Below are 27866 nucleotides of genomic sequence, written 5' to 3' on the forward strand. Positions count from 1 at the left end.
TTCTTCCGATACGACTCTTCGTGTTACAGCGGACATTTTTATCCCTCTCAAATCAGCGAGATTCCATGACATGATCAAGTTTTATTGTTTGACATGCATTTAGTACAGTTACGAGTGACTTGCATCGTACATGGATACATTATCTTCCAACCAATTCTTGAATTCTACTGTACTTTTCTGTCTATCGATTATCCTAACTTTTCAAACAGACGTACCAAAATCCGACATGTACCCGACTCAGTCTAGCAACAGGGTTAGAGTTACCAATTTCTTCGAAGTACAAATCGAAAATCAAGCTCGTTAGCCGTCCGAGATAACCCATTATCGAGCTGGAACCGATCGTGGACAAAAGAGGCAACGGGAATGAAATCGAAAGAAGAAACGACGGAACGAAGGTTAATAGCAATTTCGATCGAGGCGTTTCGAGTAACGGGCGAAAGAAGACAAAAGGAGAAGCGACGGTGCGGAGATCGGATTTCGGTGTTCGTTGAAGACCACTGCGGAGGACCAAAACGGAAGTGGCATTTCGAACGGCCCCGTCTCGAGCCTCGCCGCCGTTAGAGAGGGTTAAAAAGCAATTTTCCTTTCCCGACAGTCCCAACGATCGGGCTGCAGGTGACCACGACGCGAACGTCGCCGTCGCTGCTTCGACAAAGCAATTCCGATTCAATCTCAACGAGCGAATTCGGTCGGTATTCGCTGAAAACGAACGACGATCGACCACGTTTCGTACCGATGAATAGGAAGCGCATCTGTCCGGGCGCGAAATTTAACGAAACGCTGCTTCGGGACAGTCTAGACGAGGAGAAAGCTGAATTGCGACGAGGGGAAACTCGGGGAACATTAAATCACCCACGTACGACTTAGCTTAATTAAAACAAAATTATCAAACACATATTCTACCCACCTATCCCTTTTACCCTTTTCCAAGGGGATACCTCAATGAAAATACCTACACCAAAGCGGTGCAAGAAGGAACCACTGTAGAGTCCCTCGCTTCGAAATTAAACCGTAGACCTCGAAATATCAAAATTCCCTTTCAGCCCTTAGAAAGGAAGCCAGCGGAAAGGCTCGACGAAATGTCACAGGATTTCAGCGGTCTCGCGGGTCCATTTTCACCGACGTGAATTAAACTCAACGTTGATTGTTCGATACTGCGTGGCACAGACGCCACATCCAGCGTGCTCGCAAGCGGAGCGAAAGGAAAAAGCTGGGTGAAAGAGCGCGTGGAAAAATCGGGGCACGCATACGTTCCCCTCTGCAGCGTATCGCTTAGCGGCAGAGAGTCGTCAGCTGTCGCGATGATGTAGGCGACGTTTCGGCCGGCGTGATTGACAGTTTTATGGGGAACAACGAAGACCGTTTTTGGATTTACGAGCACGGCCGCGTTTTATCGCCGAACGGCGCTGGGGCTCAAGCGTTACGCGACGTTTGATGCTAATCGAAGCGTGATGCTGCGACAGAAGGCGGTTTCGGGACGTTGCTACTGTTCGTTCGTACGCTCCAATCGGGGAGGATTGTGTTTCGGTTCGCGTAGTGGGACGACAAGATTTGTCGGGCAATCACTATTATTTCTTTTTCTGCGTACTGCTGGAAGATAAAAGGACGGTACTAAGTCGACGGGTGAGTTGTGGGATTGCTGTGTGTGATTTTAATTCACATGGTCTATGGTGATCATTAGTGGGGCTTTGGAATTTTAGGTCGGACTGGAATTACTGACTTCTCAGCAACGAATGATTTAGATGGTTGTCAGAGCATAGCTTAAATTCCATGATTTAATGAGGTGCCTTCTGCGGAGAAATGCAGTGCAAAGTGAACCGCGACCAGTTTGTATTGTGATTTGAGGAGTCTTTTGTCTTTGAGGAGTTCTCAGAAATAATTCAGAGATACTTCTATTTAGGAAATAATACAAGGAAATCTCAAAAGATGAACTTAGCAAGCTGAACTTTGACAATTCATTCTAATTTTCATTTTCACTAAGAATATTACTAGCTTTTCATTTTTACATTAAACAAAGAAAAACAAATAAACGTCTTTAAATATTTCAATGACCACTGCAATTCATTAATTCCACCGATTTCCAGGTTAACAATTTCAAAAAACAAAGCATGACCTATCTAAAGGAGTCCCTTTACTCATTATGTCGTATATCAATATCTCACTTGCACTGATCCTTTATTACTCTGTCTATTTACTCATTCTGAGACGAGCAACTCGGAGAAAGAAAACACTCTGGAATTCTTAGAAGGAGATCTCCCAAAATAGTTGACCAGATCTGGTCCCGAAGTATGGCCAACTAACGCGGAATCTCTGCATATGGACATGGACACCGCGTTATGAGAGCATAGGAAGGTTTACTGTACCATCTTCTCCTCAGAACAGTATATGAAACAAACATTTCTAAGTAAAGAAACACTCACCTCGCAGTTGGAGTGACTGATGTTGCTCAAATTCAGCCTGAACACCTTGTCCCTGCAACAAAAATAGAAGGCAGTTAGTAGAACGATTCGCATTGGACGCGGCGACAGTCGGAAAGCAGTGATGTAAATTTTCATTTCGTACGTTCCGTGGGATATATTACACCAACCCGTGACTCGACCCTCGTCTTATCTTCCCTACAGTTATGTATGGTTGTGCACGGGAACGTGGCACTTTGCTTACAGCGTTCTGGCTAGGCAACGGCTTGCAAGCGCCACAGAATTTCTATGAGCATCGAAAGGGGAAGCGAGTCTTTATCCCCCAGTTCTCGCGTTCCCAGCTACCACTATTCTCTTTCCCGACGACCCTTCTAACTTTCTTCGTTTCCGTTCTTACCACTTGCTTTTATTTCGATTTGCTTCCTTGAAACTCGACAGTTCGATTGGTTCCCGAATATTCGACGAGGTAAGGAACTGTGTATCTAAGATGTTTTTGTATCTCTTGGACGGATTTCACAAAATACTATCTGAATTAATTTTCACAAAATATTCACTCATTCTATACGCAAAACTGCAAAGTGATGATCACCCTACTTTTCTCGTTTGAACAATCTTTTTCAAAGTGAAACCCAAGGATCCTGAATAATCGTGGTTGAACGATTTCGATTACATGTTGCTCCCAAGAATTTTTAATTTTCAAACTCTTCGATACAGATTCCAAGAATTTTCAAAAGCAGGCGAGGCGTTCAACCAACCGACTATATATTTATATTTCAAAGAAACTTCAAGAAGACTTTCTCAGTTTCGTGCTCCATTTCTCACGTGCGCGTACATTGTTCGAATCTTCCGTAGAAATAGTTCAGCAGATCCACCAGCGTTGCAGTGGTCGGCAAGAAATCTGAGTAGCTCGTTTCGCGTGTAAAATAATCGTGATTTCTCTCTGGTTTTTCACAATTTCCAGGCGAAAACATAGAAGCCAAAGCAAATGGCACACGCAACGCTGACCACGAGACCTCGTAAATCGAATTTACCCAGTTCTGAAGCGTTTCGCAACATTAGCGTCGCCGCGGCGCATAACTTTATTCCGATAACCATTCATCATTTGCCTTCAATAGAGCCACGCAGTCGAATGGAATGCGGAGGTGGCTGGAAAAAGGAGGGCAAAAAGACAGAAGGAAAGTGGAAACGGGGGAAGAATGGAGGTGGGAGACCGACTTCCTTCGCCCTTCGTGTTTTCTCTCCTCATTCATCCTGCGCACGCTGCCGTGAAAAAGTAAATAGCGACGTGGAAAAACAAATCCGCACTTTGGAATCCAGCCGCGTCGAGCTCTCGCTCCCGAGAACTTTTCGAGGGCTGAGCAGGTGGGCGGGAAGGGGCGAGGGGAGTCGCGTACGTGCGAGCTCGTCGTTTCGAGATGCAGCCGGAAAGAAAAAATTTTGTACGAAAGCAATTTGTAGGGGGTGATCGATGGCAGCGGGTGCGCGACCGTAAAGTCATCGTGTTTTCGATTTAAAAAAACCCGTAGTCAGCTTCGAAATAGTCGAGGGGTGTGATCTCTTCGCTGAATTCGTCGAGAATTTTTACCCTTCCCTTTCGCTTTGACGGTTTGATGCTCGAGTGTGTTTAACGAGAGTTAGGTACACACTTACTTGCCAGAATTTCGCGAGGCTTGTGGGCGTTGAAGGAAAATAGGGCAAATGGTTTTGAATACTAGGAAAGTTAACCTGACATGAACTACTTTACGCAAAATATAGAAGAAAATTGATTTCGTATTTTCAGATATTTTTAAGAATATGTATTCTATTCTACTATTGATGGAATACTTAAACTGATCTGTACCTTAATTTTATTATCGGTCGCCTATATGTAGATGTCTGCAGACGTAAATTATTCGGAGGTTCTGCGACGTCAAACATTTTTAGTGACGCTGAAAGGATATCTGACGAAATTCGTCTAACTTAGCGGTTGCGTGTGACAGACTACTCCGACCCGCGATACATTATCCAGGACATAGGGAACCACCTCCATTTTGCCTCTTAAATCTTAAATGAGGAGATGCACAATGAATGTCAAAAAAGAGACGATGGGACGTCGCGTCGTTGTTATTTACAGATGTGTCCCTAGAAAGATAATTTATTCACAGCGCAGTTTATCATAATGGGGGGATATTAATAACTTTAGCTTTGAATCATGACAGTGAATACAATTACATTTAACTTTTGAAACGTTATTACAATCGTGTTATTACAAATTTGGATTATGACAAAAACTTACATATTCCACATGAGTACAAAACATTTTAAACGCTATGGGAAAATACTGAAGAGTGCTAAAGTGATAAGGACATTTTCCTTTACCTTCACGCCAAAATATCTGAAATTCGATTAACTGTTTAAGTACTAACAAGTGGTTCGACGAACTCGGTGAATTAACAATTCCTGAAGCATCGAAATGTGAAATGTGAAATATAATCGCGCTATTACATTTCACGGTAACATTCCAACGAGAGCGATTATCCTTTTTCAATTACGAATAGAACGTACTGAGTTTTTAATTATGTCGGAGATGTGATGCATGGATTTAATTGGTCATCGCGTGAGGTTCAACAAAATTAATTTCCGGTAATTAATTTATGATTACCTGAATGCTCCTTCAATCTTCACAGGTGGGAAAAATTAAATATTTCAAATAGAATTATAATAATCGAATAAATGGGAAAATTACTTTCATGCAAAGTTCGTTAAAATGTGCCCTTCCGTTATATTTTTCAGAGGGAAGCGTTAATACGCGAATGAAACGATTATCGTGGGGAACAATATACGTGCGTTTATCGATTCCAAATGGCCATGGCGTACATATTATGCCGTATCGATATCAATTGCTAAAACAGCCATGCGTGAAATCTAATCACATCCGTCGGATTCCAGTTGATTCGCTAAATGCATTTATCGTGTTTCCAGGATCGCGTTGCACCGCCTGTTTAATTATGTAAAATATAGAAGCACTGTTTAATGCTATATTTCAGCAGTGGAAAATCTTATAAGAGCATTGTTTTCCAATTCGGTTAACCATAGAGGGCTCATCAATTCGTCACTAAAGTTTCATGTGTTTCAAAATATAGATCGGTGATATTTTAATAAATACATTAATTTATAGAAAGCATTAAAACCTCTGAGCTTCCAAATTTAAAAATTTGCAACTCTCTAATATTCAAATATTTAAAATTTTTCAAATTATCAGTGTCTTTACTTATTTTAATTTCTGAATTTCAATTCCTAGGTCAGAAAGAACAGATACTAAAAATATTATAAAAATGTCTTAACCGATACAAGACGAAGTGCATTAACGCTCCGTTAGTCATATCCCCCTTTCGCCATCAGCACGTTCGTGTTTATTACAAGGATCAAACTAATCGATGCCATCCTTTCACGGCACTCAGCTATCAGCAGTAGCCAATGGGCACATTCCCCTAACACATCGTCGCGACTCCAGGCACTTTTCACCTAACACCATAGACGACCCTCGTCGCTTCCATGAATTCTTATCTCGCACGGATCGATATGCAAAAACGAACACACCCGAATCTACCATCTGAAATATAGTCCGCTGTGGAATGGTAAAACGAAGGAAAAACGAAAGGGTCCGCGAGAAAATAAAGAATCGACGCCGAGCGGCGGGGGAGAGAGAGAAAGAGAAAAGGGGCACCCTCGCCCTCGTGTAAGATAATTTCCATGAAATCGCGGGAATAGAGAGTAGCAGAGTCGAGGGGTCGCCTGGGTGGCCAGGGGTGAACGTGTTTTCGAAAGATTTCCGTGTCACGACGCTATTCCGCGAAGACAAAAGCCACCCTGGCGCCGATATCCGCGGACTAGTTTTTCCCTGCTGCACGCTCCGACCATCTTCAGCCTGATAATTGGAAGCGTTCAATTAGCGTTCCTTAATTGTGGACCGAACCGCAACACGGCCGCCGATTCTCGAACTACAATTAATGGGTATCACCTTTCTAATTAACGAGGAACGATGCTCCCACGTAGTATCGATCCACGTTGTCGATACCTGGGGTAAAAAGGGATCATAAAGGACGTGGGAAGGGCAACGACGGGGGACCGAGACGAGGAACATGCACAACGGCCGAGCCGAGCGATTCGCGTGAAGCGAAAGCGTGATCGCCACCACTTATCACCATCGACGACGATCTGAAACGTGCGTCGATTACACACCGTTTTGCCTCCATTCTACTCTCTTACCTTCTTTTTCTGCCCCTGTGCTTTCCTCCTCCCACACCCCGCCAGCGCGGCGTTCACGGTGTTGCACTGACGGTTCTTACGCGAGCACCGAGAATTTATTATCGTGCATCCGGGGCAAGAGGTCGAAGCATTATCGAGCAATTTGTTTTGACGTATCGATTCGACTCTATCCCAGTCGTCCCTTTGTCCATTATTCCGAGCGGACACGTTCATCCGTTTTATTTTTCATTCGACCGACGCGATGTGATATCATAACGGCTGCTGTTTTTATGAAATTTCGACCGCAAAGAGGTGTTGTTTCGCTTTATTTTTTGATCAAGGAAAATAGATCCTTTGGTAGCGGTATTGCAGATAGAGTTGAAGTGTAATTGTTTATTTTTCTTTTTGTTTAGACTGAGAATCTACAGGTACGTAGCATGTTTTCGATGAGTATGGTTATTACTAAAAATAATCAAAGTGACAATGACGTATTTATGGTTATTGAAGCTTGTGTACATTAACTGTTACTGGAATCTATGTTAATTAATTCGGGGTTACTAGTAGCAATCTACGTTATTGAATTAATATTGGATTTCACAATTCGACGAACCTAATCAACACGTCGACGTTCATTTTCGAAAACAGTGGATCAATTTCGTTAGTTTCGTTGTTTGATTTAGCAAAAGTATAGTGGAAGATAGAAAGAATAGCAGATTCTAAAAAAAGGAAACGGAATTAGAAGACTTACGCATTGCATGTGAAAAGTGTAAAATTTGTTAGCTTCAAATTTCAAATTTTTAACATCCAACTATGAAGTTACAACTGTCAACTATCGACTATCGACTATCATCAATCATTTATAATCTATCAACTCTCAGCTGCTAACTACAGGGTTCCAAGTACGAGCTCTGAATTTTCAGTTGCCAACTACGAACTTCCAATTGCCAATTACTAACTTTCAATTATCAACTACCAGCTGTCAATCGTCATCTACCAACATTCAAATGCCAACTATCAACTTCACACTACTAACTGTGTTGTGCTAACTCCAAGTTTCAGTTTTCAGCTATCTAACTTCCTACTGTCAACTACCATCTTGCAACAATGTTTAACTATAACCTAACTGATGCTATAAGTCATATATTTCTAGTACCCAATTGGCAATTTAAAATTTGAAAACATCACGTTTCTCGTTCATCTTCATATATCTATGATACTCCTCCCCGAGACGTTTCGATTTCCCTCTGACTATTATTCTCCCCTCGCTGAAAAGTATCACAACGAAATTCAATTAATCGTCCCTAAACGGTAAAGTATGCCTCTTGATGAGGCGACTGGCGCAATTCAGTTTACAGAGCGCAGGATCGGGTCGAATTCGCGAACATCGCGCAGCATTTTATCCCCAGCTTTTAATTAAATTACACTGGGTGCCCTTCCGTCTGGAATCGAGTCACATCATTGAACCCGTTCACTCGGGGATCATAGAGCTTAATCGGTTCACATCATTGGAAAAGGAATGCCGGGAATCGGTTCTCCTTTTGCGTAGAATTCTTATCGGAATCCGATATTGTGGATCGGCTATGTAGGCAGATAGGCAGAGGGGATCGCGAGTCCCCTCGGAACGAGGTCATGGAGCAAAGCCAGGAAACAGGAAACGTCGAAATCGAACCGCTCTCTGCTCTCGTTGGAGAATGCAGTTTATAGTGAGTCGTCCTGCCATCGTCCCATATGGCCTGCTCATCTCATTACAGAAAATGAACAGAGTTACTTCAAAAGCGAGGACACCTTACGCGCTCGTCATTTCTTACCTCCGTCACCCTTATCCGATTTACTTTCCCCCCTTAATCTCGTTTCGCTCGCGGATCTCCCTCGGTCACGAGAAAGTTCGTCTTGGTTCAACCTAAAATCTCTTTCTGGGAGCTCGACACGCGTCTAATGCGCTCATTGTCACGCGATATCTATCCCTCTTCTTAACAAATCCTAGCAACATCCTTAGGTCTTGGGTCTTTTCACTTGTTTCATACATAAAACTAGTCTTATTAATTTTGTTTGAGGAAAGATGAGAGGCTTGTTAAAAAATTGGATGAAGCTTTGGAGTGTTATACAAACTGCTTCTGGATCATTTTGAGCATAGTGACATGTCCGATGTCTTTACTGTTCGAGATCCTTTTATATGGAGTGTTTGGTAACAAGATCAGCAGAACAAATCAGCTGGGAATATGTGATAAAATTGTTCAATACCGTGCTCCATTTTCAGAGAATTAAATTTAAATTTTAACTAAGCACTCAGTCACAGTCTGACCATTGACTTTATTTATGAAGTAGTAGCATCCCCTGAAGTGCTTAAAACTATTTGGTGTATTTAGCTACAGTTGCGAAATCTGAATTGAATATTTTAAAATATTATTCAAGTTATTAACCATAGAGAGTCTCTCGAATAGTGGAAATCATAAATTATACAGGGAGTGTAGACATTTTCCAAGCTTTGATATTCAACTGCCGAGCTTTGGTAAATTCATCGGGAAACTACATTTACCAGTTTGTTTAGCGGTGCAGTTTGAAATTCAATAGCTATCGATCATCCGGCAATTACCTATTAGATTAGCATAATGCTACTTTATTGAAAGCTGCTGGGTGTTAAGCTTTCATTAGGCAGGCTATTTAACAAATGGAACGCGTGTGCATTGATAAACTCGATGAAAACAAGCGAAATGAATCGTACTTATGAGCGTCACACGATTCTCCGATTACGATTATCGTCCGGAATGTAACATGAGGTCAATGGAATGACGCTAATGGCTGTGCAAAGTAGCACTGCAGTTCGCTTACTGTTAATGATTCTATCCACGTTTATGAAATGTTATATTCCTTTTAAGCATGTGTATTCGTTTCCAATCTGCGAGTACTTCCTCTTTCACTTTTTACGACAATCTGAATATTACGATCAAGTGAGTGGCGTCAAAATGATAAGAAGGCATCGATATTCTTTCATTGCAGCACTGCCATTCCAAATTGGTTACACCATAATTTCATGACATAAGTTTCCATGTCAGAATCGATATTTTATGTTACACGACTGTTGTTCGTACTTCGTATGAGAGATTGGTTTGTGTATCCTTCTGCTTTTAGACGTTACCCTCGTTTTGCCTCTTCATTGCCAGAGTCGCGTAGCATTTTGCTGGCATTTACCAAATTAAGAAGGGAGCCTCACAAAAGAAAACGCCAGTGAATGGCCGGCAGGATAGTAACGCGGGGGTTGAGAGGAGACTTGAAAAGGTTGGAACCGAATCAAGAAATAATACTCTTGTAGTAATGATGCAAGGACCCTACCAGACGCAACCTCTATCCACCCCTCAGGAACAGACCCCCTTCTCGCTCCCTCAACGACGATCTTCGTCTCGAAGAAGGAACGATATCGAAGCTACTTGAATATTAGGTTTATGGTCACTCGTTTACGGTAGAAATTATTATTCTAATTTTGTCAGAAGAAAAAGGGGTGAACATATACGTTAAATTACTAAAAGAAGTACAGCCCAGTTACTACCCTTTTTAGAGTTTGGACGTAGTTGATATTTATGCCTTGCATATACGCGTATATTAGATGCATAAAATAAACTACTTAACAAGTTCATCAGATATAACCATTAATGAGTACTTAACAATTTTGATACATAATAAATAAGCCTTGATATTTATCAACCATTAGGCAAGAAATAGTGGAATACACAGGGTGCGCCACTGTACAGCGTATTAAAACATAAAGTTCAATATTTGAAATGAAAAAGGTGTACCATAAAGCAAATAACTATCGGAATTCAAAATAAAAAGTCAACTGCTTTAACATCCTGTAAATAAAGTGAAGAAAAAAATAATAAAAAAATTCTGTCATATTCATCCGTTCCAATCTACCACGGTTGAATGGCAATATTGCATTGCATCGTCCAAACGGTAAATATACCGTGAAATATGTCATCAATATCGTGATAAAAGAAAAACGCTTGTTAAAAACTGACCAACAAAATTATATCAACAGACGTAGCTCACTGATTACGGTATTATGCCGTTCGTCTGGGAAAACAATTTCGCGTCTCAATAGCTGGTCGGACAGTTCTATCATTTTCCCGATTGCGAAGATTAATCGAGAACGTTCTTAAAAGTTCAGCCAGCTTTAATTCGTGGTGCTCGTTCCACTTTCTTTGCGCTTCGTGCCCCGAAGGTTTCGGTAAATTACCTTTCTACAAATTGAAACGTTTAGCAAACGAAACCTGGTCATCCACCCTTCGTATACAGAGCAGAAACGAGACGGTACATAAGCGTGCTGTATATGTACATATATATTTCAGTGCTCGAGCTAAGAGTGCGTGCAAATACCGCGGAGGGGACCGATTACGAAAAGGAGTACAAACGTACTCGAGCTTCGTTCAAGCGAGTTTGCGTGAACATACTCAGACGAGGGAGAGAGAGTCCAATTATCCGAAAAAACGATTACTTATTTATCGATTCACTAAACATGCCGTTCTTATAGAGAATGCTTTATACTGATTTGTAACGCGATTTAATTTGCAGACTGAAAATTATTTTCGAAAGATGAGCAAGGAAGATACATGATTTGTTAATGCACTTAAGTTGAATACGGAAATTCTCAGAGACTGGTGCTTAATCATTATTAAAGCAGCAAGAAGTTTTTTATCGAAGAGATATTCTATTAAATAAGGAACTGAATCGTGCCATGCTTATAAACTTCAAAGGAAGGCCTAAGGTGAAGTTTCCTGAACTAACTGCATTCGAGAGAATGCAACTCCGAATACGCAATCTCTTAAGAACTTAGAGAGTACGTGACAAAAGTTTTGTTCGAGTTTCCCGCGTTCCCTGTTATCCGTGTTCTGAGACATTAAAAAAGAACATTGTAACACTCTACGAAGGAGTAAGATTACTCAAACTTCCGAAAACCCTCTGCATATTATTTTTTCACCCGTTTTCTCTAAATCTGCAACTACCTATTACGCAATTATCTATCCATAGCATCAAAATATATCACTCGTTGTTGCTTTAATTTTAAATCAATTAAATATTTTGAAATACCTATTAACTCAAGTTTCCAAAATTTAGGTGATATTCCAAACACTATTTTAAAAGCTTCCCCTTTCATTTACACGAGCCCTCTTAACACCCCGTTTTTTCAACATTTACAACAATCGAATTTCTGAATTGAAATAACAACAGCTCGAAACAAAACACCGCCAGGAATATTTCCTCGCCCTCGAACGAGCGCGAATGCGACAAAGTCTCGTACGAATATCGAATGCGCAAAACGTTTCACGCGCGACCCAGTTACGCCGTGGAACGAAACGTTACTTTTCATTTCAATCTCGAACGCGGAATAAATAACGACGAAATTGCGCGTCGATTCGACGCGTATGCACACCGACGGCAGCTTTCAAATAAAAAGCGATCTATCGCAGATAAAGGGGTGGCGAGGGGCGGCAATTCAGTGGAATCAGTGCGGCGATAATTATCATCGCGAAAACCAGCGCGGTCCAACATCGCCGCTGTAACGCAGACTGTATCTCGAAACAGAGATTATCCGACGATGTCACCGAGAAATTTAATCAATCGTCAGATTGCCTGGTGGCACGTGCACTCCGTGCAGAATTTTAATCACGAGAATCAGAAAAAATCCGTTCCACGGCACGTAACACACATACACGCAGAATGGAACACGTATTATATTAGAGCACTCGCGCTTCGCCGACGAACGAAGCGGCAACTTTTATCGGAGGGGATTTTCGCTGGACGACATTTTATTACGAGGCGAAAGGAAGCTGGGGGTGGAGGAGAAGAGAAAGGTACTTACATAGCGCCAACGTATAGGGCGTCCCTCTTGCTGTCCAGGTACAGTGTCCTGTAATACAGCATCCCGCAGCTGAATTCCCTCACGTGTTCTGGAAGCAAAAGAAAACAAAGAGATTAAACACCCGCTAGCGAAGGATCAACGGAGAAAATTTATTTCTCGAGCGGACTAGGTGTCTGTCAGATCGTAGGGTTTTCGTTATGACTTTTATAATAACGGAAAGTGGAGTCCCTGTGTTCGTGTTTATTTGTTCCTCGTGTCTCAACTTTCATAGTGCAACTGCAAGTCGTCCAAACCTGTTAGAATTGCGTGGCACGTAGCGCTATGGACTTCTTTTGTTACTTGAGGGTGAGATGCCTTTATTGGGAAACTGGGGAAAACGGGGCATGCTGAGACACAAGGTGGCAAATAAATGGCAAGTGATGAGAATATATGGAGGATATATACAATATTAATTCTTAATTGGTATGGTGGAAATTATAGCATTTCTATTAATTCAATCTTGTTTTCATTAAAATTCCTTTTAAATCGAATAATTTAGGTGTCAAGAAAGTATCAGCAAAATAATGGTTATGAGAAACTTTAATTTTCAAAAGTACAAATAACAAAATTTAAAAATGTCTATATCACAGCAACAATACTGATCAAGTTTGAGAAAAGGAGCCATATTCAAAATTATATTGAAAGTGAATCTAATTTGTAACGACAACTTGGAAGGACATTTCCCTCTCATAGATCCTTGTCTCCGCAAATAGAGAAGAAATTCGACCCAACTATTCCCCAGATCGTAAATTCAAGGTATCCTCAATTCCCAAATACGAAGACAAATTTACCTCGAACACCAAGGGAAGCAAACTATTCAGGCTCAACATGACTCAACTTTTCCATAATGTTCATAAAATCTCGAACGGGCAGGGGCATGGTACTCAACGGCGGAATTATAAATCGCGAGGATTGCCACGCGGTCTTTGGCATGCGAGGAGCTTCGAATTACACGACTCTAAAAAATTGGATTCATCTTCTCGCTCTCTGCTTCTTATAAAGAAAAATATCGCGAGGATGCGCGTCCACGGGCGGCGAGCACGTGGCTATTTTTCACAACATTAAGTCAAGCCGGCAATCATTTAGGAGCACACGGGCGCAGGGACTTCTCCAGGGGTTGAAAGTCGAAGGGGTCGTGTTCCTGCACCAGCGCAGCCATCCTCGCCTCTCTGCTCCGTACCCCTTCCCCTTTCGCCCTCTATCTCGCCAGCCGACACTGATCTGCTTAACATATGAAAGAAAGCCGCCCTTTCCTAAATATACTCGTTCTCCACTCTAGACTAACAGAGCGCGAACAATACTATATTTTATACGGTATCAGGAGGGGCTGACGTCGAATGAAAGGGGTTCCTGCCGCACAAGCACACACAGAGCTCTCTCCTTCTTTCTGATTCGCTCTTTCTCTCTCTTTCTCCAGCGTGTTTACACCGGCACCGCGATTCAGCTCGACCCCGCCTCCCCCGTTTTTTCCCATCCGCCGCCGCGAGCCCATGAATGAATGCAAAAACCTGATCTCTCGTTTTATCTCTCAACGAAATGGCGTGCCTACGCGGTATCCCTTTTAATATGGGATTTACCCGTGGCCGATGCTCGGTTCTTCAGAATGCCGCAATGGCGACGCGTTGTTGGCGTCGTGCGAACGTGGCGAACCGTCACTGATCTGATCGCGCTATTGTTACCCACCGACTTAATGAGACCGACACTCGGCGAGATTGTTCGACCACGGAGAATGACGGGCTCAGATTTTGTCGATGGTATGAAAAAGTGTGCGGTAAGCGGAAATCATTTCATGTAATATGGGAAGCAGAGCCCTACTGATATCTTGTTTTAATATTCTGAATGTTGTGTGGAGGTATTGGGTGGGCTTTGGTGGGTTTGTGATTTGTGGCGGAAGTGTGGAGTGTTAGGGTATTATTTTATTGAAACGTTTTGATACTTTAGTTGGTTAGTAGTCGATACTATAAACCTTGTTCAGATTAGTCAAGTTACTGGAACTCAAGCAGCTTGAGTGTATGTGATTTGAAGCAAATTGATTGATATGAACCTGTTATTGTATTATACAGGGCAAATTTCAAGTAAATCGACAAAGATGTGAATGTTAAGGAAACTGTCAAAAGTACATGTCTCGTTTGGGAAACACATAACCAAATAATTAGCATGAATCGTCTCTTCCAATGAAATTTGTATTATTTCTGCATGACAGCTTGGATTCAAGTTACATTTGAATTCAAACCACTTGAATCCAAGTAACTTAACTAATTTGAACAGGGCTTTAGGATTCCCTGATATCAGAATATTGGAGCAAAATGATACTGGGTATTAGACTATTGAGATATCGAGGTAGTAGAGCACTAGAGTATGAAGTAGGAAGTAGGTACTCTATTAGGGTGTTTAACATTGAATCATAGATTTACTAGAAGAGCAATGGATTATTTGAATATTGGTGTGCTTAACTACGTTTCAGTAGTGAGGCATTAGAGTACATACTGGAGTATTGTAGCGTGCAGGACACTTGTATTGAACACTTAAGGTATTAAACCACTCATTATGGTGAAAATTAATGTACCTAACACATAATCTATTTCTTCAAATTCCCTAAAAGTACTGCCACTAATAAATAAATAAACAACTGAACTGACCAACAGTATCAAAATACAAAGATACAGCGACTCACAGACTCCTTTACGTATATTTAAATTATTTCAGTCGCACAGACCTCTGCACCTCTGGTAATACAATACTGGTCCACCAATTTGCAAATAAGTCGACCTCACAAATATGTCCCTCGCTAGACTCTTCACCAAACCCTGGATTCGTACCAAGGAAACACTATATACATATTTCCACCATTCGCTAGACCCATCGTACACAAAACACTCGCCACAGTCCCATACAGAATATTCAGCCAGTGATAAAGCCAGAAGTGACACATCCCGCATGCACCGTTATCTGCATCCCGACTACCAAAAGAACATCCGCAGCAGTCCGTTAGATCAGCACGAATAAACCACGAACTGTGGGCTCCCCCGTTCTCCCGGGAGGACTGAAAATTTATATTCGCTCGCAAATACGACGGTTCGTTTTTCCGACTCGTCAGCGGGGCCAGCGCGTTCGTCGCGCGCGTTATTCTGATTTTATTGCGGCAATAAAATCGTATCGCCTCGCGTGCACGGAAGATGATGCCTGCACCTGCTGCTCGTTCGACCAGTTGATATAGTTGCCGGCTTTCACACGCGTGCGCGCGCGTCTATTTTCAAACGCGCCTGTAAAATTGTTCGCACCGATGGCCCTCGCGGTTGTCGTCGGTCAACTTTCCCCGATCGGAATCGCTGCGGTGAGACACGGTGACTCGCGGAGGTTCGGCTGAACCGTTCATTGAGACGCTGCTCGACCGTGGAACTGTGGAATTAATTTTACTGTGCCGACGAGGGACAAAGCGACACGACCGCGCGGATCTCTATTTCTGTCGCCCATTCACCATTCGTAGTGGTTCCATGAACGATTCGTTCGAGACTTACGTTGCTCTAAACTTCAAATTTATGGTGGATCTTTTGTGCGGGAATAGTCTGAAGAGGTGGTGCAAAGGGTGGTTCGTTATTGAGGGTAGGGTCGTAAATAAAATTGGAATGTAAGAGGAGAAATGGCATCAGACTATCGTGTTCTCCATGGATTAACGTTAAAAGTACGAAGAATTCATTTTGCTGAGAACCTATACTGCTGAAATTATTCTACTTTTTCAAATTTTGTTAATTTTATTAATTTTGTCTCTTGAAGCGAAGTGATTATTTGAAAATTGAGGATATATTATATGTATAAATATGAAATGCGTGGCTCTAGAAAATACGTGTCATAAACGATAAACAAATATCTGTTGACATTGATTTTTGAATTTCTGTCCTCACCGCAATGTCATTTCAATTGCACGCTACTATTTATTTTTCAGAAACCACTTGAAAGTGTCAACAGCGTGAATTTCAGATGACTCTTTGAACAAGTTTCATACAAATCTGACGTTCGCAATGCAAACGCGGAAAAACAAAATTGCGTTTGCGTGTTGTGCTTGGACGATTTGGAAAATAACAGCTCGATAAATCAGAAACGTTAATAGAAATGTATTTCAGAAGTTATTTACTGACTGCAGATGCAGATAATTATTAATGTTCGATTCGTCAGCCACTATATCGTTTATATGATTACCAAGGCAACAATAAGTATCGGTATTTTCACCGATAATTGACAAATATTTGCGAATTGGAAGCCCACTTGTTTATCGAAATCTTTAAAGGTTTATCCTCTACTTTATCTCTTTAATTGTGCCTCACAAAATCAAAATTCATGTGACACAAATTATATGAGTCATTTGTTACTTAAACATTGAATGATTACGTGCTGCAATTACTTATCTTTGATGTTCTGAAAAATTTACCTAGGCATTGCCCAAGAGACAAGATCGCTCGTTAGGGTTGTTAACGAGATGAGATAACGCTTAACGACTTTAACAACGGAAATTATCTATTCGAATTCAGTAGCTACGGGCTAATTATTCAAGTAGTATTTCTCAATTCATAGAGCGTGTAATATATCTTCCTGTCGTTAACTAGTTACTAATCGATGACCTCAAAAACAGTGAAAATTTCAGTAGTATCATTCGTTATATGTAAGACAAACAGCTGCTAAGTGAATACAATCAAGTAAAATGAATTTCCTAGATTTGTTTTAAATTGTCCAAAATTTTTAAACTGTACGAAGCACTAAATGCTTAACGTTCGAATTCGCAATCACAGTTTGCCAGAGGTTTAGCTCTGGCATAGCTCACAATCCTCAAATCCACCTAACAAGATTAGAATTTCCTGAAAAAACGGGCGCGCGAATTTTATGAGATTGTTCATTTTGATCGGAAAAGTGAAAAAATATCGCGTGACCGACGATTAAAGCCACAAATAAAAAAAAAGTATCGGAGAACGTTCCAGGTGGATGTTTAATAGAAATCGACTTAATATGAAAAAAATTCATAGCTGAATGATTTCATATTTTCAAAAATGTCGACGTGATTCAGGTGACCGGAAAAAATAGTAAAAAAATCGCAGTTTCGTCGCTTTCGCAGCTCCTCGTCAATAACGGCGAAAATTCACGGGCGCGAATTTAATCGCGAGAGGAAGAAATATTACAATTTCGCTCGCTCCAATTCCTTTCGAAACTTTCTGTTCTTTTTTGACCGGGCTATTCAATGGGAACAGAGGAAATCCAAGTACGAACAATCGATAACCACAAAAGACAGAATCCAAGTGAACTTCTTGTGCTTTTCAGCTTTAGAAACCTCGACCGAGTCTCATTTTCCACGAATTCATCGTCAACGACGTAAACTTCGGCGACATACTTTATTTTTATATTCGTTAGCAGACGCTTGTGTGATGTACTCGATACGACGAAAATTCACGACCTTTTGCACGTGTGCGTAGATAGTCGAAACACTTTCCGAGCAGGGGCTAGTCATTACTTGTTACCACGGGGGAATTCAAGCACTTTCCGCTCTAATTACGCGAACCTGCTCCAACGACTTTTCCCAATACTTTTATTTGTCATTTTACGAACAAACGCGAGCCATGAATTCGATTCTGTCTGCATTTAAATTATGCAATTCTCGCGAAGTGAAATTACTGTCCGAACGAACGAACATTTTTAGGATTAAAATATGAGGATCGTTAACTGTTTGTTACTTCTAAAACACAGCAGATATTAGTTCACAGAAAATTTATAGAAATTCATAGAAAGTTTATAGAAAATAGTTTCTAAAATATTCAATAATTTTATTATAGCGATTGATGTAACTTGCAAATAATACCTTTCTTCATTTTGCGCTTGATGTACGATTTAGAATATGATTTTCATCACTAAAAGTAATTCTGCTTTTATTAATCACGATGTAATATTTAAGTTCAAGATATACGATAAAAAGTTTATTGAAACTAAAATCTCATCTAATTTCACTTTCCTTGTTTGAGAAAAGAGTATTTTTCAGTTTTCGCTGGCAGAAAAACAAAAACGGTATGACGATGATAATCCTTTTCCATTTAATGGAATTACACAAATAGTTATCGCATGTGAAAAACGCGAAGCGTGGTGAAAAATCGCGACACCAAGCTGGCCAATTTAATCCCGACGATTACACGATATCCCAAAATCGAGTCATGTGAAAAAAAAGAGAGCAAAATATCGCGTGAATCGGCGAGCGCGACTTGCTAGAAGGAAGCGCTCGAAATTATGATTCGTGGATCACCGTGCAGGCTGAATTGAATTCGATGGCACGGAAGAGTCAAGAGTGGGGAGGAGGAAAATGGAATCGTTTTCACAAGGTACGTTTTTCCGTGTCGAAATGGCTACCCGGAACAGCTCATTTCTTCGGCACCGTTTCGGGATAACCATGACTCTCGAGGGAACGCTTTCAGCTTAATAAATTGATACGTGCACGTGCTAACGCGCGGTGGGATTACAGCTCGCGGTGATATTAAAATTCCTCGAGCGATACTTCCAGTAGCGCCCTTGCAAGTGGAATGCAATAGACCACGATTTATACTAGTAACAATGAATTACTATAGTTTCCACCCGCTTTGACTTTGCAATTTTTCCCTCAAGTGAGTTCCCGCACTGGGGCTTGCTTTTGTCCCGTTTAAAGGTGAAAGTGAGAGAAATAGAAGAATAATACCCACTTCTGCCGAGAAAATACTGTATTCCATCGCTACCGCGGAACACTTTTCTCTCTGCTTTGTACTCCGTTCTTTTTCTTCATTTTTTGAGAGTTGAAAACAACATACCCTTGAGAGTAGAGAACCGGGAAAGTTTCGCGAACAGGCGGTTTCTGTGGAGAGGGTTTCCTGTGAGCTCACTAGATCCCTGTTAAGCCTTTGGCTATCGTGGATGGCGACGTCGACGGCCATTTGGGATACCAGTTTCAACACATACTCATGGCACACGGTGTTCTATTGCCTCCTCTCTAGTACGTGTTTACGGATGACACCTTATCGGCACGCAGCAGATCGTGTGCCACGTGCTGTAAGAATAGTTCAATACGAAGTAGTGACGTTCTACACGATAGGGATGATACTTCGTGATATCTAAGTTGAATTTGATTGAATACCTCTGTTTACACATTCGATTCTTTCAGCTGACGATCGAAGCATATGTTGAAGCTTTCACTGTGAATCACTTGACTTAGAACTTGAATTTCTGTAGAATTTCTACTGTGGAACTCAAATTTTCTTTAGCGGAAAACATCTTACTTACATTTTTATGGTATTAAAAATTTCATTGTTATTATCATTATGATGAATTTTTAAGTATACATTTTTCATCCATAATATCTTTGTTTAGCACTCATTTTAGTGTCTTCTAACAGTGAAATAAGAATAAAAAGAATCAAAAAAGAAATTATCCTTGTATGTGTTTTGGATGGAACAATACAATGGATCTGATAAAGGTGGTTACGTTTCATCCAAAGTGTATACACGGAAAATTTCTTTTCTTTAGAATTCTTGTCATTCTTATTTCACTGCTGGACACTAAAATGAAAATAAATAAAATACTCTACAATTTATATGATGGGGGGCTTCAATATTTTGAACACCCACTCACCATGAACTCAATTCAAAAACCTTTCTACAGCACCACACTCGATTTCCTCGCACGTGCTCGCCCTTAAATCAAGAGAGCTCGCGGATTCGCGACGGCCGTCGTTGCTTCTCGACGACTAAAGAAATCCAGGCCCATAGGAAACGTAATTGAAAATAAATCCTGTGATTCGTAACGGTAGACAATTTTATGCACCACGCATCTAACCCGATCCAACCGGTGCCCGTTATCAGCGTCATCTTATCGAGGAGCGAGCGGATTTCGCGACACGTGCAGCTAGAACAACCCCATTCGATCTCCTCCGCCACCCCATTCGTCTTCCTTCGAAACGCGAGACCATAACGAAGCGCAGTCGCGATTGAATAAAGTTAGGCACCCTAACCCGTGCGCTGCACAATGCCAGATTAGGTATGCGATCATTTTTTTTTCTCGGCTCGGCTGGCTACGTTCCAGCCGGCGCTGGCATATGGCCACCGAAGATTACGAGGGTACGGCCACGAGCGTGTCCAATTTCCAACGTTATTATTATTTTAATCCCTTTAGTTCGGCAAGGTGTTTGTTAGCCACGCTGTAACACGAAAATGTCCTTGAAATATAGAATGTCTTGTTGTAGTGGTCAATGAACTTTTTCAACGCTTTGAAGGGTCAGTTTGACTCATATATATAGTGAGATATGGTTCACTTCTTTATTGGCTTGTGTCTTAATATTTGGGAAGTCATATGCGACTGATAGTATCAATAATCGTTACTGAAATAGAGAATTAATAGTAAAATTCATGTCAACCTAAGAATTCATATGATTCTCAGATGTAGAGCGTGGAGAATCTTATCAATGTTTATTGGTATCGTTTCGAAGAAATTCTAACTCTAACTTGGCTATGTCTGACACGATCCCTTGCTCTCCTTACATTCTTTCTTTTCTAGGAAACGACGGAACAGGGAAGAGGATCCTAGCAGTTGGAGCTAAGTTCGAATTAACTGAAATCGAGTGGATCGTGAACGAATGATAAAAGATAAGAGCAAGCGAAACTTCGAGGCTTTCCTGTTATCTCGATCGTTCGCGTCAGAGTTCGCAAATGCTCACGATCCCTGTCACACTTCCTCCCACGACGTGCGTTCAAGATTATATCGGCGTGTAAATTATATCACTCTGTCAGTTCAAAGGTGACGATCGAAAGGTCCTTGACTAAAAGCCATTTCCTCGGAAAATATTACTAAAATTCTTTTTTTTACTGATTCGTCTATTCATTAATATTTAACAAACGCTGAAAAAAACTTTAACAGACACTATTCCACATAATTAAAAAATGTTAAAAGCCTTTATTGAATTTTGAATGAAAAAATGACATGAATCTCCTATTAAAAAACATCGAATAACTTTCGTCTGAAGCTCAATAAACGAAGCTACCCTGCCATCAACAATCATCCCTTAACCATTCCATAGAATCACAGGAAACTCCTCTAACGTTCATTAATGTTCACTAACAACCCAATGCAGTCGTCACAGCGTACAACTTGACAAGCAACGACAGAGTCTCTTAATCAATAATCTCAGACAGTTCGATATAAGCCGATTGAAATGGAACACGGGATCAGTTTTTGATCAGAACAGTCGAGTCCGTGGGATTGGGCCTGCTGACGCGCGTTTAGGAGCTTTTATCCGATCTGAAATGCGGCTGGCTCTCCTCCTTCGTGTCCATCAGGAGAGTTCACGATCGAGGGTCGAAGCCAGATGTGAATGCGTGCACCCTCGACATCCTAGTTCACGCCTCTTCGACGGAATTGACATGTTTCAAACTCGTCCGCGTTGATTGCGGATCGAACGACCTCGACACGACAATACACTCTTCTCGGAAGTCCGACACGCCGACGGGCATCGTGTGAACTTTAAAGAGCACACTGGGAATCCGTAATATCGACGGGAGGCAGGTTTAATTCGCGTCGCGCGTATTCGTGGTCGTTAATACACTGCAAGCTTTTAATTGATATTTACCAGTAACCTTCGATGGCTGGGGAAGAAGTATGGCGATCGAAAAACTTCACATGGAACAGCCCACGCTGCAGGTTTTTTCTCCTTGTTTTCATAACGTGTAGTGATTGCACAGGGTCCTCGTTTCGAACTGTTCACGTATCCTTAATGAGGAGGAAAGTTATTTGAATGCCTGAAGCATTCGAAACAATCGAGTCGGGGATCGAGGGTTAAAATATGGAGTGTGGGTGACATTTTGTTAATTCAGTTTCTGAAAAATTGGATTGCGCTTGGGGGACGATTTTGGGGAGCTCGAGTGCTTTTAAAATGAAGGAATAATGAAATCCTTTTGAATTAAAGGATTAAGTAGTCTGTGTGCTGAATTAAAATTAATAGAGAAATGTTTTGAGACCCTAATTCAAAGTATGTAAATTCTATTCTTCGTAGATTACCTTGGAGGACCCTCGAGGAAGTCGATTTGGCTAGCTGCGGGAGGCTTGTAGGGGCGGGAAAGATCACCCCAGGGATCACACCTCGTTGAAATAAATCTAGATAAAAGTAGCCTTCAAGGTATCCTCGTCTCTGTCAAGGATACGAAGGGCGTTGAAGGGAGGACGCCCGATCACGCACGTAAACGCTTTCAAGAAGTACAGACGGGGGATGGAATGAAACCACCCTCTAGAATTTGCGTAAAAGGGGATATCGATAATGACGCGTTGATTTTCAATTCCAATGCCTGCTTGGGAGGGTGGCAACAGTTTTAGAACGATTTAGGAGGCAGCCCTAGTACTTTAGATTTCGCACTATCGAAGTTCGATAATCAAAAGTCGACACTGTCGGTTAATTTAATGTGTCACCAGTCTATAGATACTATTCTTGTAAGGAAACAAAACTACACAAGTCTCAGAATAAGTGACCGAAAGCTGTGAAAGGATATTGATAATTAATTTCGAAATTTTTGACACTCTCGTTAGGCGACAATTATTGAATCTCTAACTTTCGAAGAGTTTCTCGAATGTGCATATAAATATACTGCGTCGCGACTTTTATCGATATAAAAACGTGTCCGCGCACTAGCGCGAGGGCAGCAGTAAAAAAGAGGGCAAGTCGTAACGAAAGAAAGAGGCGCCACGAAGCAGACGGCGGCTCACCTAAACAAAAGAATCACGAAGTTAGGGAAAGAGGAGGGAAAGCTTGGGAGATAGGACGAAATTAAACAAAGAAAAGAGAGGAAAAGTGAAAGGCAGGACGGCGTGGGGTAGAAAGAGCGACAGAAAGGGAAACGCGGATGGGGGAAAGCAGAGATGAAATGGGGCGAAGCGTGGCTGGTGCGCGGCGTACCGCCACGTCACTCCCTTCTCATTAATCAACCTCCCTCTACCCCTTCGCGGACAACATATCTCTCTCTCTCTCCCCCACTCGAACCCATCCCCCGTTCTTTGCTCACTTTCTCCTCCGCGCTCTTGTTTTTCCGTCGCTCGGTTACCCAGCCCCGTTATCTCACTCGGACGAATTCGATTATTGGATATTTTAATCAAGGTAATAGGCGAGCAAGTTCGGGGCACGCTTAGGGCAACGCAAAAGCACCACCGACGCTACCCTCGAACTTCCGGGACCAAACTCGAGCTTCTAATCTATCGACTCTCCCGTTAAACGGATATGCAGCGATCTAGGCATCTCGTTGCATCGATGACGTCGACGTTGATTGACCCCACCGATATCTCACCATTTACTGATTAAAATTACGTGTTCTCAGGAGCGTATCTCTCAAGTTTCGCAGACGAGCAAAAAGTGATCAAAGGCACAGGACCAGCGTCGATATCTGTTAATCCAACTAAGTAAACTGCATCCCGTTCCGCCCCTGTCCTACTTTCAACTTGTACCTGTCGAACTGTAATTATATTAGAGACTCGTTAAGCTAATGACGTAGCCGTGTAAGATTTAGACGAAACTCGGGGCTCCCGATCGAGCGTCAAACTTTGATCGGTGAAGGAATGTTGCCGTTGGACTGTCAGTTGTAAATAGGAACCTCTTGATACAGTTCCGCGACATGAACTATGAACTCCTGTCCGATCCACTCGTGGTGGCTGCCTATTATAATTTTCATAAGGGGGGATGGAGCAAGTGTACAATGGAGAATTTATTCGGGGGTCAGGGTTCAGCCGAGTCAGAAAGGACTTAATTAGTAATGCGATAGTCCCAGCCCAATAATTGGCTGACGTGCACACAAAGCGAGGACCATTACGGGACACAATGCACACTGTTTCCGAAATGAGGTCAGGGGTGCACAATTAAAGACGGTGTCTTCAGGTAAGCATGTTCTTGGAGAACTCTGACAAGGTGCTTGGACAGTGGAAGCGTCTTTAGCGTGGTAGCTAAATTAGTAGCTGCAGGTAGAGGGATACGAATTGAGATGAGGAGAGCTCGGATGGATTTTAACGTGCTGAGTTGAATAAGGAATGATAATGGTTGGATATATGTATAAGAAAATTGTTTCTTAAATTGGCTCTGTGGTACAATAATTCTTCTGCTCTTTTGTACGGGTGACATTTACTATAACACTAGATGTCTGATATGTCATCAGTATAAATGTACGAAGGTAACTTGATTTACTGTTCTCCTTGGGTATCAAACATAATCCTCTGTTTCAAGTAATTTCAACAAAAGGAAATTTAATTCCACGTGAACACTGGCAATTAAACACAAGGGTACACGACACATTAGCAAGGCACACGTAGTAGATTCCAACCTGCAAACTTAGATACCTACGACAGAACCTTTGGAGAACGCAGCCACCTCGATGACCTAAATCGCTGCGGTGATGCACGCGGTCTGATACATCTAGAGTTTGAACTGTTGTATGTACAGTCGAGACAGTTAATGCAAATAATGGAGCAAGTTCTGGTATGTTAATCGTATCGTGGCACCCACCCTACGTCGGAAAACTGAGGAGCATAACAATGAATCGCGTGTCTCGCGGCGGAGAAATTCCAGGCAGGCGGAAATGAGAAGCGTGTGAATTCGGATTAAACGCGATCGAGTTGGATTAGTCGGGTCGGATTTTAGGCGGACAGATTTAGTTTCCAGCGGCAGTCGTGGACAATGGAAGATCTAAGTTCTACTCATGACAATGTCAAATATTCGAATAGACTGAGTAGCGTCAATAGTGGCTCATGGCTAACACAATCGTAAAATAGAAACTGGGTGGTCCTTGCAAAGAGAACTCTATGACCTGGTCCGCGTAAACGGTGCACCTTTCGAGATGGGAAACTAGAAAGTTAGTAAGTCTAACAATCGAAAAACGAGAAAAAATATACCTGAAAATTTTCCTCTAGGATCTCTCTAGAGGGTGGAAGAAGCTTCCGAGATTTTATCACGACGAAGCCGTACGGTTGGTGTAAAGTGGACGCATTTAAATCCCGTATGGGAAATAATAGGGAAGAGTGGGGTATTAATGGCGGAGGATGCGAAGAGTGGTCGAGCGAAGCGAGGGAATGAGCGAAATGAAAAAAGAAGGAACGTGGAAAAGAAAGAAATCACAAAAAATGTTCAGCGACGCAGGTTTGGATCGTGCACGGACCTAGGGAGGAGAGAACGGAAAAGAGGATGAATAAAGGCTGAAATAAATTGCGTTATCTTTTCGTTCCACGCGTATGGCTTCCGCCGCTGGATCTAGCACTGCTACAGGCAACTACACAGGCTTCGGCCTACCATCGACTCGCTAATACCTTTCCTGCGTACGCTACCGCGAAAGATGCAGTCATTTTTAGAGGGCTCTCCAAGTCCTTTTCTATGGGAGAGAGCATTCTCGTCGAGATTTCGCGATGGTACATATGAAAGGATCCCGTCCGCGGAGATGTTTTTTCCTTCTCTTCGACCGATCCTTAAGGACCCTCCTCTCTCTTATTGACCCTTGGCATTTTCCTTTTTTCCCCTTTTCTTTCTTTGCCTTACCCCCCGCCCCTCCCCATTTATTTTTTCAACCAGTTATCCCCTCTCTTTCCCATTGGCCCATTCACCATCATTCCCTCTCCCCTCTCAATTTTCGTACTCTGTATCGGGGCTCTTTCATCGGTGCTCCTTCAGCGCGTAACGAGCACAAGAGAACCAGTTCCGATTGCGCCGAGAAGTTGCTCTCGTTTCGGCTAAAGGAACACTGGATCTTGTCCAGATATATACATACGATTCTTCGACTGTGAATGATTCACTTTCGCGTTTCTGTGATGGTCTTTGCGTGACCAAGATGTATTTCAATGCTTTATTTTATGCGAATTTTTGAAATATAGACTGCGAAGAAGTGTATCTCTGGTGACCAGATATCTTTTTTAAAATTAATTTTTAGTATTATAGTCAACAAAAATATTTGAAACGTATGTTATTTTTAGATCAGTAAGTAGATCATTTTAGTAACAGGTTGTACATACTCTTAAATATACATCCATAGTTATCATCTCTAAAGCTCTGAAATCTCTACACTTATTGTATCATACCGAATATCTATAAATCGTAACTACCTCAAGAAATACATGAAAACCGAAGAAAGCTACATTAAATCCTTCTTCGCTAATGCCTAACCCAAGAGCCCTATCGTTAAACGTCTCTCACCAAACACGTTTCAAAGAAGCAATCAATTGCAGCACTTCGCCCCGAATCGCCATCAACCGATATTCTCCTTCCATAATGACCCATCTTGGCAACCCATCATCCTCTGTTCCTTCAGAAATGCTCGTTTCCGATGGCCAGAAGTAACCCCGAGTAGCCTCTAATAGAGTTCTTTCGCTGCCAGGAAAAGAGGATAGAACCGTTCGCTCGAAGGTTGCCTTCTTATCGGGTCATCGGTGGAAGGGAGTCCTAAGTGGGGAGCGGTTCAACGCATGCAGGGATCATCTCTCTACTCTCTTGGAATTTCTCGAAACACAGATCGGCAATCAAGATGCCGCTGTTTCCTTCCGACGAGCGAAAAGAGGAGCCAGGAACAGAGGCAGAGACACCGAGGGGATGCACGGGGGTGCGAGAACGAGAAAGAGAGGGACAAAGGGCACGGACCACGATCGGATCTGCGGACTGGCGTTTATCATCACTGGGGAATCTACTTCGAGGCTGTAATCACCTACCCCTCCACAGCTCCCGTTCCTCGCTAATAACGAGTTACAACCCTTCCGCCGTCGAGGCCGACGCGGAGAATACCAGAGGATGGAAGGAGGCCTACGAGGGTAGAGGGTGGGAGTAATTGCCAACGTAATCACACACGTTGCACAAACCAACCCCCAGGCTTCACCCTTTCCTAGGTCCACGCGTAGCTGACCGAGGGTGCAGGCCACGAGTCCACCGCCCCCGCTTCTGGATCCGTTTTCGAGGACGATCAGATAGACCAGGCTCCGCTGAAATGCCCGCGTCTGTCCTACGTTCCTCCCCGTGCCTCGACACCCGCCTCTGCCGCGTCGATGGAGGCCATTCGTCACGAGGGCTAGCGATGTAGCAGTCGCTGAGTCGCCGTCGAGGTATCAGCAGAGATATTTGCACTTTGCTGCGCGGCAGTTTTTAATGGGCCGCGGAAATCATGGGGTGTTTTTTCATGAATGTATTCGAGCTACGTCGCGCCCGTAAATTTTCGATTACTTTCCCTCGCGCAGATTTCGTCACGGGCCCACCCGCGCTTCGCGCTGGGGCGAGACGACTGGGCATAAATTATCATCCTGTTGTAAATTTCATTGGTCGGACGGGGTGCTCGGGA

The 27866-nt window shown here is 42.3% G+C and overlaps 1 protein-coding gene across 1 annotated transcript in view; it reads right to left on the minus strand.

The window, feature by feature from the left end:
• Positions 1-27866, minus strand: part of Sema2a (Semaphorin 2a) — a 205845-nt gene that overhangs the window by 35468 nt on the left and 142511 nt on the right. Inside the window, exons 2-3 of the mRNA XM_076393611.1 lie at positions 12499-12586; positions 2421-2472 (exon numbers count right to left, since the gene is read on the minus strand). Coding sequence (XP_076249726.1) covers positions 2421-2472; positions 12499-12586 — 140 coding nt within the window. The remainder of the gene's footprint in view (positions 1-2420; positions 2473-12498; positions 12587-27866) is intronic.

Source organism: Calliopsis andreniformis, chromosome 3 (assembly GCF_051401765.1).
Source record: "Calliopsis andreniformis isolate RMS-2024a chromosome 3, iyCalAndr_principal, whole genome shotgun sequence".
Taxonomy (NCBI): domain Eukaryota; kingdom Metazoa; phylum Arthropoda; class Insecta; order Hymenoptera; family Andrenidae; genus Calliopsis; species Calliopsis andreniformis.